The 12,315-nt window shown below is 44.3% G+C and overlaps 1 protein-coding gene across 2 annotated transcripts in view; it reads right to left on the reverse strand.

Annotated features, from left to right (window-relative positions):
* ILA (putative protein kinase regulator ILITHYIA) overlaps positions 1 to 12,315 on the reverse strand; it is a 93,580-nt gene that overhangs the window by 35,978 nt on the left and 45,287 nt on the right. For both annotated transcript variants that reach the window (XR_015265611.1, XM_086796548.1), the window contains exons 5-12: positions 8,547 to 8,693; positions 8,274 to 8,458; positions 8,044 to 8,170; positions 7,754 to 7,827; positions 7,537 to 7,613; positions 7,379 to 7,418; positions 7,117 to 7,283; positions 6,846 to 7,029 (exon numbers count right to left, since the gene is read on the reverse strand). Coding sequence is in view for 1 of the 2 variants with exons in the window: in XM_086796548.1 (XP_086652674.1) it covers positions 6,846 to 7,029; positions 7,117 to 7,283; positions 7,379 to 7,418; positions 7,537 to 7,613; positions 7,754 to 7,827; positions 8,044 to 8,170; positions 8,274 to 8,458; positions 8,547 to 8,693 (1,001 nt within the window). In the remaining variant the exon portion in view is untranslated. The remainder of the gene's footprint in view (positions 1 to 6,845; positions 7,030 to 7,116; positions 7,284 to 7,378; positions 7,419 to 7,536; positions 7,614 to 7,753; positions 7,828 to 8,043; positions 8,171 to 8,273; positions 8,459 to 8,546; positions 8,694 to 12,315) is intronic.

Below are 12,315 nucleotides of genomic sequence, written 5' to 3' on the forward strand. Positions count from 1 at the left end.
CCGTCTGTTTTTGGGCTCGTCGACTAGTACCGTAGCGTGGTATAAATACCACCCTTGCCCCCACACTCCTTTTTGCACCGGATCTTTGTGTATATAGCAGAGTTTATACAGCTTCTCCCTCTCTACACTTCTGCATTTTGTTTCTCACAGCAGTTGTCTCGTTTACGGTTGTGCATTCCGAAATGGTATTAGAGACCCAGGTGGCTTGATTTGGAGACAGTGGGAGCTTGAGGGTTTGCTGTTTTTTGGTGCTGATTGGAGATTTCTTGGGCTGTTCGGGACTTGGAGAATGGATAGAAGGCGGCCATCACTATTGGACAGCCACCTTGCATAGTGTTTGCAGCCTCTTCTTCATTTTTTTCCCACCCACCCTCCCTTTACAAGACCTTGTGAACCCTTGAGATGGCTCAAAAGCACGTGAAGATCCCCACTCTCCCCACATTCCCAGTGGATCAACAGTTGGTCTAAACCAACTATGGCATCTGGAAGGTAATGACGGCAGCTTTTACCCTCTACTAGGAAAGAACAGGAGGCTCAGGCACAATTATGGGATAGTGTCAATGCCCGTGTACATTCTTTCATCTTCCTTAATTGCACACCCTAGGTGATTAATCATATCAAACACATGACGTTGGCCATAGGGATTTGGCAACACTTGGCATCTTTGTATAACAGGGTATCACCCATGAAGCGGAATTCCTTGGAAGTGCAAATGCGAGTGATGAATCCTGCGAAGTCTTAGACGATGCGGGAGCACATCAACAAACTCCAGGCTCTTCAGCAGGAGGTTATTCAGGCTGGGAAGGAGATATCTTCAGAGGACATGGCCATCGCTTTGCTGTCTCCTCTGACCTCTTAATATTCAGCTTTCTACTCCTCTTTGATCACCAATGGGAGGCTCAGCACCATCAAATGGGAGGAGCTTGTGCCAATGGTCTTGGACTAGGAAGAGCGTTTTACAAACCCTCCACAAGGCGGAGGTTCTGAGGCCTTGATTGGCCAATGGTCGCAAGGGCAAAGGGAAGTCTTCATAGGCGAAGTCTTCTGAGCAAGAGCCCGAGTCGGATTGTGACGCCTTGAAGGGAGAGCGGACCTGTAACCATTGTGGCGAGAAAGGTCACTATTGGAGGAAATGTCCTCAGCGGAGTACCGAGAAAGGTGCAGATTCCTCACCAGTAACCGTAGACTCCAGCTTTTGTGCACTTGGAGATTATGGACACCGGAGTTTCATCTTCTTTGAGCAGGAGGGAGGCGGTTGGACTCACCGCTAGGGATACTCGGGACTGGATTCTAGATAGTGGTGCTTCCAGGCACATGACTCCTTCCCGAGAGTTATTACAGGATCTTCAAAGGCACGCAAGTCACATCCTTATTGGTGACAAGTCCACTATCCCTATTCACAGTGAGGGCAGGTTAGAGATCGTTTCCGATGGCAGAGGGGGGAAGCATTCCTCCCAGGTTCTTTATGTCCCATCCCTTGGTTTTCATCTGTTGTCAGTGCATGAGGTTTGCATGGCTCGCATACGGGTGGAGTTTGATGAGCATTTTGTTGCTCTCCGGGACAAAGAAACAGGCCAGGTTGTATGGGAAGGCAGAGTGGAGAATGAGATCTACAAACTCTCAGCACTCTCTCTTACAAGTTCTCAGTTAGGTGATTTGTGGCAGTTTCGTCATGACCACTTGAATGTGGATATGCTGCATCAAGCTTTTCAGGACCAAATGGTGGATGGCTTGCCAGATGTTGGCAGCAAGCAGGGACATTCCAATTCTTGCGTTCGTCAGTCAGAGGAGCCTTTACAAGTGAACTATGCTTTGATGTCTTATCATTCGGGACAACGCGCCTTCTGCAGTTGAGGAAGCTCTTTCCAAGGAGACTTGGAGGAAAGCCATGCAAGTGGCAGATGGTGACTTGCAAGAGGAGGTGTATGTTGAGCCAGGCTTTGAGGTTCCGAGATCAAAGGGGATGGTTTACAGGTTGCAGAAGGCCTTGTATGGTCTTCAGCAGGTTCCCAAGACTTGGCATACCAAAGTTACAATTAATGATCCTTGTGAGCAAGTTCATGCCTCCTTGTATCGGAAGCTTGTTGGTTCATTGATTTGGTTGCTGAACACCAGATTGGACTTGAGCTTTTCAGTGGGGTTGTTGAGCTCATTCATGCAGATGCCTTTGATGACTCATTGGAACGCAGGATTGCGGATCTTGCGGTATCTGCAGGGTACAAAGGATCTTGGACTCTTCTATGACACTAGAGGGTGAACGACGGATGGAGTCAATCTCCAAGGTTGGAGTGACTCAGATTGGGGAGGAGATCCAAACACGAGGAGATCTACATCAGGCTATGGTTTTACCCTCGACTCAGGAGCTATTTCATGGAGCAGCAAGAGGCAGCCAACTATTGCCTTGTCTTCTATTGAGGCAAAGTACCGGGCTACTTGTGGTGCTGCTTGCGAGGTTGTGTGGCTGCGGAGGTTGCTTGGCGAGATTGGGTTTCCACAAGAGGAACCCACAGTCATCCAGAGTCACTTTGTTCGTGAGAAAATTTCAGCTAATGACATCTTGCTAGAGTTCTGTTCGACGGAGGACAATGCGGCGGAAAGTCTCTACCTCAGGCGATGCTCCGACAGCACTCCATCTCACTAGGGTTGGTTCCACATCCAGGACCTGAGAGGGGATGTTATCAGTCATCTCGTCTGAACATATTACTCAGTGAGGGCCTTTGTTGTGGGTGTGCCCGCCCAAGAGTTTTCTCCATTTTTCCCCATTTTTTCCATGTTTTCTCCCTAGCAATTTCTTTCGGCATACAAACTGAATCTCCATGGGAGAATAAATCTTTCCGAGAAACCTATTGATTTCAATATCAGCAAAATATGATATGAATCTGGATCTTTACAAAGTAAATGTGTGCACACTAAGGTCCATCAGAACTGTTTGGGTAAAAACCACTCGGCCATCATATACATAGTTGGCCATGACAAAAAACTCAGTCGGCCAGGTCCCAAGACAGAATGAGTCAGCCAGTAATAACAGACAGTCCACACGACTAAAAACTAGCAACCTTAGAAAATCTTTCAGAAGACTTGCAAGCTAAGGATTGATGGATTGTACGACATATCTGGGATGGGTTCTAGTGGTATGGGAAACTAGGATGTAACAAATGTGCGGGTTTATAGGGTTCCATCGAGGCAGATGTTTTAGCTTCTGATGGGATAGTAATCTAGAACTCCAAATTGTTGGATGCCTAGTTCATGGGGTGAGTGCACTAGCCTCTGATATGGCAGATGTCCAGTTTATTAGCCACACCTTTGACGTGGAAGATATATGGTTTATGGGCCATGCATTTGACAAGGCAAATGTCCAGGTTATCAGATTTTATGGCTGTTATCCAGAGATGTGTATCGAGGTATTGACTGGTGGGATTATACTAGTTTGACTAATTCTAATAGAGAGCGTTTATGTTGGCAAAATTTTACTTGCATCTTGATTACCTTGACACAGTAGGCTGAGTTGGGACTTGAAGTTTCTGGATACTTTACGCAGTCAGCGTTTGACTGCAATAGGTTCCTACTCATGATCATTGTTCTCAATCTATCAGGCAGCAAAGAGGATACATCAGTTCCGGTGGAACATTGCACAAGTTCAACACCGAGACATCATTTGATTGGTCAAGATCTACCTATGATAATATTGAACAAGTTATGTTGTTTGGTATGGATGTCAACCCAAGTTTCCCTTGAGAATTAGAACTTGAAGATGCAATTCTAGGTGTAATCCTAGAAAGAACTGACCTCCTGTACAGCCAATTCCACAATTGTGCATTTGGCAGAGGATATGGTACAATAGGAGAGTTATATCATGAGTGTTCTAGCTTGGACATGGTCTTGATAGGTCATTTATGATGGGAGTGTTCAAATATCTGATAGTTATGTTGTTCTCAAAGAGGGAAGGTATTATTTTAATATCCCCTAGGTACCACGAATTACCCTATCTTGATAGGATAGGTAATTTGATTGGCTACAACAATTGTCTCTGTGATGTCAGATTATCTGATTCCTTGGGAGCTGGATTGAGGGATTGTTGTGTTCCTCACGACTCTAGTTCGAGTGGGTATGTTTTAGTTCCCTTGAGATAGTTGCAGGAACAATGGTTGAAGTTTTAGCAAGTTCCTATGGCAGAGTTATGAGTGGAAAGAGTAGACATGGTGAACCAAATTATGGAGTCAATTATCAATTGTTTCCCTTGCTTATTTTCAAGGGTGGAAATGTCTTAAGGAGGGAAGCATGATATGTACCTAGTGCTAATCTTTAGATTAGTGGTCATGATTGGATTCAACTGATCATGGACGGTCATGCCGAAGGCCTCAGCAGGCAAGCGCTGGTGGTATACCAGTGCTGACTGGCATGGTTCGTGGTATTGGAGCCTCAGCCTCTGACTCCAGGGTGGTTCAAAGCATAGAACCTAAGGTTGGGAGTTGAGCAAGCCTGCACCCCTCTTAGGGGGTTTGTACTAACCACTCGTGTTTTCCGTTTAAGAGATCCGTGGGGTTGTAACAATAGCCTAGGTATTCTCTAGCATAGCAAAGTCAAGCAACATGGCTTCAAGCCTCTTAATGCAGAATCCAAAAAAGTAGGTTAGACAAGGCACTCTTATTTCACATCAATGTCACTCCTAAGCATCTCTAAGATTCTATTGTCCATGCACATGGCATTTAACCCCTTCATACAATATTTCAATGGCAAGCATTAGATCATGTAGAACTCCAATTCAGCCACCCTTTTTGCACTTGCAATCTTGTGGAAGCATGGCAAAGGTTTTTCGAAGTCAACAAAGCACTGTTACCATTGAGTCTATTTGCTTCGATGAGCACCCTCAAAGTCACCGGATGATCAAAGTGAGAGAGAGAGAGAGAGAGATTAACGTCTTCAAAAGACCCAAAGGGTCTATGAGACTAAAAAGATAGTATAATGTATCCTTGATGAAATTTGAACCATGGAAAAGAAAAACTGTACGAGACTAGCTACATAAGCTGAAGCATCCATGTGATGCTACATGATGACAATATGTGGTCATACAATGATACCATCCTCCTCCAGAATAGAGCACAACGCAATCCTAACACCTCCCCACTGTGATGAGAGCTCGCCATCTCATCAAAAGATACCTTGGATCTGCAGCTGCCGGGTGGAGGGAAGAGGCCTCCAAGATCTGAGACATCTTGTCTCTCAAAAGGGATCGCACTCACTTACTAGTGACACCTGCTATGACCCAAAAAAATCTGAGATGGAAATCTGGGAGGCGCCACGCTGGCTCTCTCAGAATGATGCCTCAGCATGACCTCTCTGTGGTGACAGCGAAGCTCCAGTAAATGCATGCCTACACATCTCTAATCTTCATACTGCATAACCAATGAGAAGTGGCAAAATCCGTCCTGGAAAAGACAATGATATCTCCCTAGAAGCTCATAGTAGGGAAGGCATCTGAAAAACAAATAGTGCTCCTCGTCCTCCACCTCACCAGTGCTGCATACTCTGCATATATGTGCATCTCGTGGGATGCCCTCAGCTGTACCTTACTCAACCCTAAGGAGATCCTTACTCAACCTAAGGCTGAGAAGATAGTCTCCATTGGCCAATCTCTATCAGCGCATCTGTAAGTACCATCGGCGCTCAATGGACCCCTTGTCAGAAAGTCTCAAAAAATGTTCTCTGTAGAACTGAGGTTTCGTAAAGCTTGTTAACAGTAGTATCAAACCTCTAGGCTTGTGCTTAAATTTGGCAATTACGGTGTTTGAGTTTCAAGAGAGAATACACATGCACTATGCCCCTCTTTTCCATGCTCACTCTCTCTCTCATTCGGCCAGACCTGCCAGGGCTCCACACAAGCCAGACATGGCATCTTATTGAGGTTTGCACATAGCATAGCCTTATGATGTGCCACAAATTTCATTTTGTGAAAACCCTGTTGCTTTTCAAACGTTGAAGCCCTGCTTTCAAGTGTAGATGACAAGTAGCATATGCTTTTAGCATGGCACTCCAATCTATTGCCCCGATCAATTCAGACCAGCAATCAAATATCACATCACCATCTTCCCAAGATAGTGGATTCCTTGCCTCACCGTATTTAACTTTGAAACTCCAATATACAACAAATTTATATATTGTATCACATGCTGTGCGCTAGAAATCTCTGCTCAAGTAGACAAAATACTAAAAAGTAAAATAGGTGTTACATCATTTGTAAGGCAGTAAAATTACTCTTGCCAGATACAAAATTACTAAGAAAGAAAATGTGTGTTACTTCATTTGACAAAGAATGCCAAAACCAGACAAGACTCATGTAGATGAGCTGCAAAGAAGACAACTGCATAATGCATCATAATCCATGTTCCATTTTCAATGAACTGGGACCAATGATAAAATCAAAGCATCATTGAGCAGATATGGTGACGAGTCTTTGACAAGCTGCTTTCCTTTTTGTCTTAGGGCCCCATGGGATTGAGATGAAGCATCGTGGGCTCAAAACGCTTTATAACCAATCATGGGCATGAGGGTTGATACACCCCAAGAAATTTTGGTTCAGCATGCTGACATACAAGTCTTGTTATTGGACCGGGGAAGTCGCTCAAACAGCCAATAAATCAAGAGAAAAACAAATGTCACCACTGCACATGCTTAAGCTGTGCACGGAACCATGATCCATATTCCATATTTTCTCTCTTTAAAGGGATGCTAAAGGTAAAATAGGACCATCAATCTAATGAGGCCATTAGAAGGAGTTCATGATTAGGGCTCAAGAAGAGAACCTCAAAGCAGGGATGCTTGTGAATGAAAAAATATTTGACCATTACCTTCCAAACTGCATTTGATTGGCGACCTCTTACAATGCACTGATGATGACAGGCTAACAAAAGCCGGGCACTATTTTTGCAATCAGAAAACATTTCAGGCACAGCCAAAACAATCAAAGCCTTTGCTATTGATTCGCAGTTGGGCATTATAGCAGGCAATCCATCCGTTGTAATCTCTGTGTCACTGCCATAAACCACAGAACAAAAGCATTGTTAAGTACAATAGAAGGGCTTATCTTCAGAAAAGTCTAGGCACTACAGCTGTTTTCACCTCAGTTTAAGAGCTCCCATTTGATCTTCAAAGAAAGGAAGCCATAGTGAAAAGCCATCAAACAAGTTTTCTGAGAATTTCGCTGAAGCAGAATGGATGCGGTAAACTGCTTCAAAGGCAGTTCTCCGCACGTCTACCAAAGAATGCCAGAGGAATTGGACAATAAGCTGTAATGTCAACAACAAAAGCCCATGAGCCGGGGCGACGTGAGAACTTGCATAACAACCCACCTTATATACAATAACCCCAACAATACATTCACCTGAAAAATCTGTTGGCTTCCTTCCTCATACTCAGACAATCTGCAAAAAACTCACTCGTAAGCTCTCTCTCGCTAAGATTACAACATGAACTTATTTTGCAAATTTCACCTATTCACATTTGAGTGACTTAAAAACTGTGGAAAAATAAAATAGAGACCTTGAAGAGTGCTTCAAAATAATAACTTCCATTAGCTCTACAAGAGCAACACAATCTTCCCCCTGCAGTTTGCCTACCTGCAAGATTGTGCCTTTTATCAACTAATGGTAACAAGCAAAGAGCAAGGCATATCTTAAAACAAAGCTCTTTTCAGCACTTTTAAATAGAAATTAAAAGACAATATACTCTCATATCAAAACATAGTTGAGATCATTACCAATGAAGTAGAAAAGATGGTAGACTCCTTCTGTAACACAAGTGCCCAGAGCCTCTCTTTTGCAATCCTATCATCTGATAAACAGCATCAAACATAGCATGCAACTAAATATCATTGTTTTCTTTAGTGTTACATTCTAGAGGTCTATCTTTGTCAGGATCAACAAGATTAACTCATATCATTAATTGTTTAAATGCAAGAAAGACGCTACCAAAACCTTGATAAAGAAAGGTATTTCGAATTTTAAACAAAAAACTAAGGGATCATTGAGAAAAAGACTACGAGATTACCAGCTTTGACATCAACTGAAGCAATCTGAAACAATATCAGAAGAGCGTAGATACTGTCCACTCGTTGCGAAGGCTTAGTTGCCCAATTTTTACTCAGAGTTAGAAGCAACTCTAGCAATGAATGCATCTGCACATTCGTATGTACTGTAAGAACTCACCAACTAAATGCTGAGAATGGAGTAAGAGAAGTGTAGCAAAACTCCACACCAAAAAGTTGAAATCAAATGCACCTTTATACAAAAGTAGGAGTTCTTGAATGCCAGCCGAAGGCACCGCAAATGAGACCGCCGTAGATTTTCTTTCTCCTTTAACCCGGCCATGAAAAATGCTGTTGCACCTTCATGGACCAAATCTCCAGCCCGAGAAATCCACATTCCTAAAGCTGATAATACAGAAGTGCGTACCTCCTCGTTTCCTGCTAGTTTAGGTAAAAAGACTTGAGTTATAAAAAAATTCTAGAGAAAGGCTGAAGAGAAGCCATTCAAAGGATGAGCAAAGCATACCGTCTTCTGTATAGTATGACATGAGGAAAAGGCAAATAGTTGCAGCCAATTGAGTCAATGTCTTCCCACCAGGAGCATTAGATAGAGCATGCAGAGAATTGATCATTCCATCTCTCTGATAAGGGAAAGAAAGCTTCCCTTCAGACCCTGTTTTAATGACAACAGGAAGGCACGGGTTTTCCATTAACAACAAAAAGAAAATATCTTGTAATGATGCACCCATGATCTTTGTAAGGTGGCTTCAAATCCTGTATTTGATATAAAGACCTCTCCCTAGCATAAAACTTTAAATATCACAACAATAAGGTATGCACCCCTTGACCCTTGGCATAGCTGCTTAGCACAGAAAAGCCAATTGGTAAGACTGATTTCCAAAAATAGTGTTGTATCGTATGGCTTTCGACTCGATCACAGTCCACAAGTTTTATCCTACATTGTAAGATGTGACTATAGCGTGTAGACATCTATGTCATGGCAATGATGGGTGAAGTCCAGTAGGACCAGCTGGGGCACTTTTTACCCTCCATTTTCCCGTGCACTCTAGGTGTGAACCCACCCTTATTTCATTATAGGGTTCATCTTATATTGTACTTTTGGCACTTATCATGTAATCTACAACTATATTGTGTGCCTCTCCTTGTACTCTCACGACTATACTACTTTGTGTGTGTGTGTGTGTGTGTGTGTGTGTGTGTGTGTGTGCGCGCGCGCGCGTGTGTGTGTGTGGATTTATGTGTTTGAATGTAGCATCTCTCCAACATTTCGTATTAGGACGTTATGTTCTGTGATTCTGGGGACTCACATATGTAGTAGCAACTCACCTGAAGCAGCCCGTTTTTTTATGTGGTGGCAGTTTGCAGCTTCAACCACCTCCTCTCCCTACCTTGGTCTCTTCAGAAGACCCCTTATAGGCCTTCATTTGCAAAGCTCTATTGGAACTAGGAGAAGTAGGAAAATAGAGCCACTCTACAAGTCAGCCTGGCCATCTTCCATAGCCCGCTCCATGAAGCTGCGTACACACACGAACATGTCGGCAGTCCAATTAACCATCCCCCTTTTCAATTTTTCGATTTGGGTATTTCTGCCCAGTGCCGTCCAATTTGTGGTGGTTTATCCCATGGCCGCCCACCGCCACCCAGCTCATCTGGTGGCACCACCATTGCAGCTCCCATTTTGGAAAAAGGAAAAAAAAAAGAGATTTATTTTTTTCCCCCCACTGTGTTCCTTGTCTCTTCCCGAGTTTCCCAAGCCAAAAATCGTCGAAATCGAAGTTTGTTTGGGCCTCCAAAACACCTCTGCAAAATTTTAGCTTGTCCCAAAACAAAGCTGAACTGAGAATAGAGGTGCATGCAGGAGTGTCTTCAAGCTACTCATCGGTGGTACCGGCATCGAAATACGTTAAGCAAGATTGCAGAAATTACAAAAAATAATCTCTATCCCTACTCCTTTCAATACTTTTGCAAGTCTTCAGAGAGCTACTTGCAGTGTTTCACATTGTGATCAGTAGCATACATACATGCAATATTTTGGGGTTCTGCTGTCATAATATGCAGCGGAGATGAAGACAAAATATATACACAAGAAAATCCCGAATACTGAATACAACAAGTGGGGGAGCAAGGGGCCATTTTATATGGCCCCACATGAGCAGTCGGCCTCCTCAAAAGACAGCCGACAGGACCAAAATGTGCACGACCAGCCATGTCCCCAGTCGGCCAGCTTCTCAGAGTTGGCCAGCACGCAGGACAAGTCGGGGACCAGTACGGGCAGTCGGCCAGCATCCAATACACCCAGACCAGCAGTCGGCCAGTGTCTGGATCAGCCAGGAGCCACGGAACATTCTCCCACACCTGGTAAAAAATAGGAAAAATAGGGAAAAAATATGGAGAGTGGGGAAAAATGAGAAAACACCTAAATCGGGTGGGCACACCCACAACAGAGGCCCTGGTGTAAATATACAGACAGGAGATGACTGCTAACACCCCCTCTCAGCTCTTGGATGTGGAACCAACCCCAAGGAGCTAGAGTGCCGCCGGAGCAAAGCCTGAGATAGAGACTTCGTGAAGAGGTCCACCACACTGTCCTCCGTCGAACAGAACTCTAGCAAGATGTCATCAGCAACGATCTTTTCACGAACAAAATGCCTCTGGATGACCATGGGTTCCACCAGTGGAAACCCAATCCTACCAAGCAACCTCTCCAACCTCACCACCTCGCAAGTAACACCACAAGCAACCCGGTACTCTGCCTCTGTCGACGACAAGACAATAGATGGTTGCCTCTCACTGCTCCATAAAACTGCTCTTGAGCCAAGGAAAAAATTGTAGCCTGATGTCAAGGTCCTCGTGTCTGGCTCTCCTCCCCAAACTGAGCCACTCCAACCGTGGACAGTGGAGTCTGACTCCATCCATCAATCAATCCCCCTCCTGCGTAAAAGAGTCCAAGATCCTTCGCATGCTGCAGAAACCACAAGATACGCAATCCTGCCTCCCAAAGAGTCCTCTGCAAACATGAGCTCAACAACCTCATCAGGAAGCTCCCGTCGAATCTGGTAATCAACAACCAAATCAATGTGTTGGGTGGAGTGGACAACGGAAGCAACAAGAGACGGAGGCAAGAAGCAAAGCGTGCTGTAGAAGATCTATTGCTGAAATGATGAAGAGTACAAAAGATACACCTAATATGATGAACCCCTAACTGGGTGTCATACATGTACTAGGCGTCCCAATTGGAACTAGTACTAACTGTACCATAGGTCCTAACTGATAATATCTAGGCCTACAAGGCACATACCAAGGAATGAGTGACACCTATGGATAACCCCCCTCGACGGTATGGGCTGAAGTATCCTGGAAACGTCTCAAGATACCTGAAGACTAAAGGTTATGGTTGCACAAATTCGTCCAATATGGCTATAGCAACCTATGACTTTACAGAGTAGCAGATCACGTAACAAATGGTACCAAGTGTAAAGCTTGTCGAAAAGCCTCAAACTTTGGTCGCGGGAGAGCCTTCGTGAAGAGATCTGCCAAGTTGTCTTCAGTGGGAATGTAAGACAACTGAATGTCACCATTTGACCATCGCTCTCTGACATAGTGGCAATGAACCTCAATGTGTTTCGTGCGAGCATGAAACACAGGATTTCGTGCAATAGCCAAAGCACTCTGACTGTCAGTAAGAATGACTGTAGGAGTAGTCTGACCAACTAGAAGATCTGCAAGTAGTTTCCGTAGCCAAACACACTCTACTGTAGCTGTGAAAGCTGCCCCGTACTCAGCCTCACAACTATGTGGCAACTGTCGCTTGCTTCTTGCTGAACCAAGAGATGCATGAAGAGCCAAGCATGAAACAATTGCCACTATGGGATCGGCGTGTATCATAGCAACCAGCCCAATCACTATCACTGAACCCATGCATGATAAGTGAAGAATCAGCCTTGTAAAAAAGGCCCAAGTGTTGTGTGCCTTTGATATATCTGAAGACACGTTTCACTGCATGCCAATGGTGATGAGTGGGACTGTGCATAAACCTGCTCAACTTGGAGACCACGTACTGCAAGTCCGGCCGAGTATGACACAAGTAAAGTAAACAACCAACTGCTTGCTGATGATAAGAGGTAGCATCACAAGGTCCACTGGTATCTTCAGCAGAGAAACGAAAACCAGTCTCTAATGGGGTGGAGACGGGTTTGCAGTCCTCAAACTGAAATCTCTGTAAGAGCTGCCCAATGTACTTGGATTGTGACATGATAATCCCCCCCTCAGTCCGA

Source organism: Cibotium barometz, chromosome 64, assembly GCF_041138505.1.
Source record: "Cibotium barometz isolate CiBa-2024 chromosome 64, ASM4113850v1, whole genome shotgun sequence".
Taxonomy (NCBI): Eukaryota; Viridiplantae; Streptophyta; class Polypodiopsida; order Cyatheales; family Cibotiaceae; genus Cibotium; species Cibotium barometz.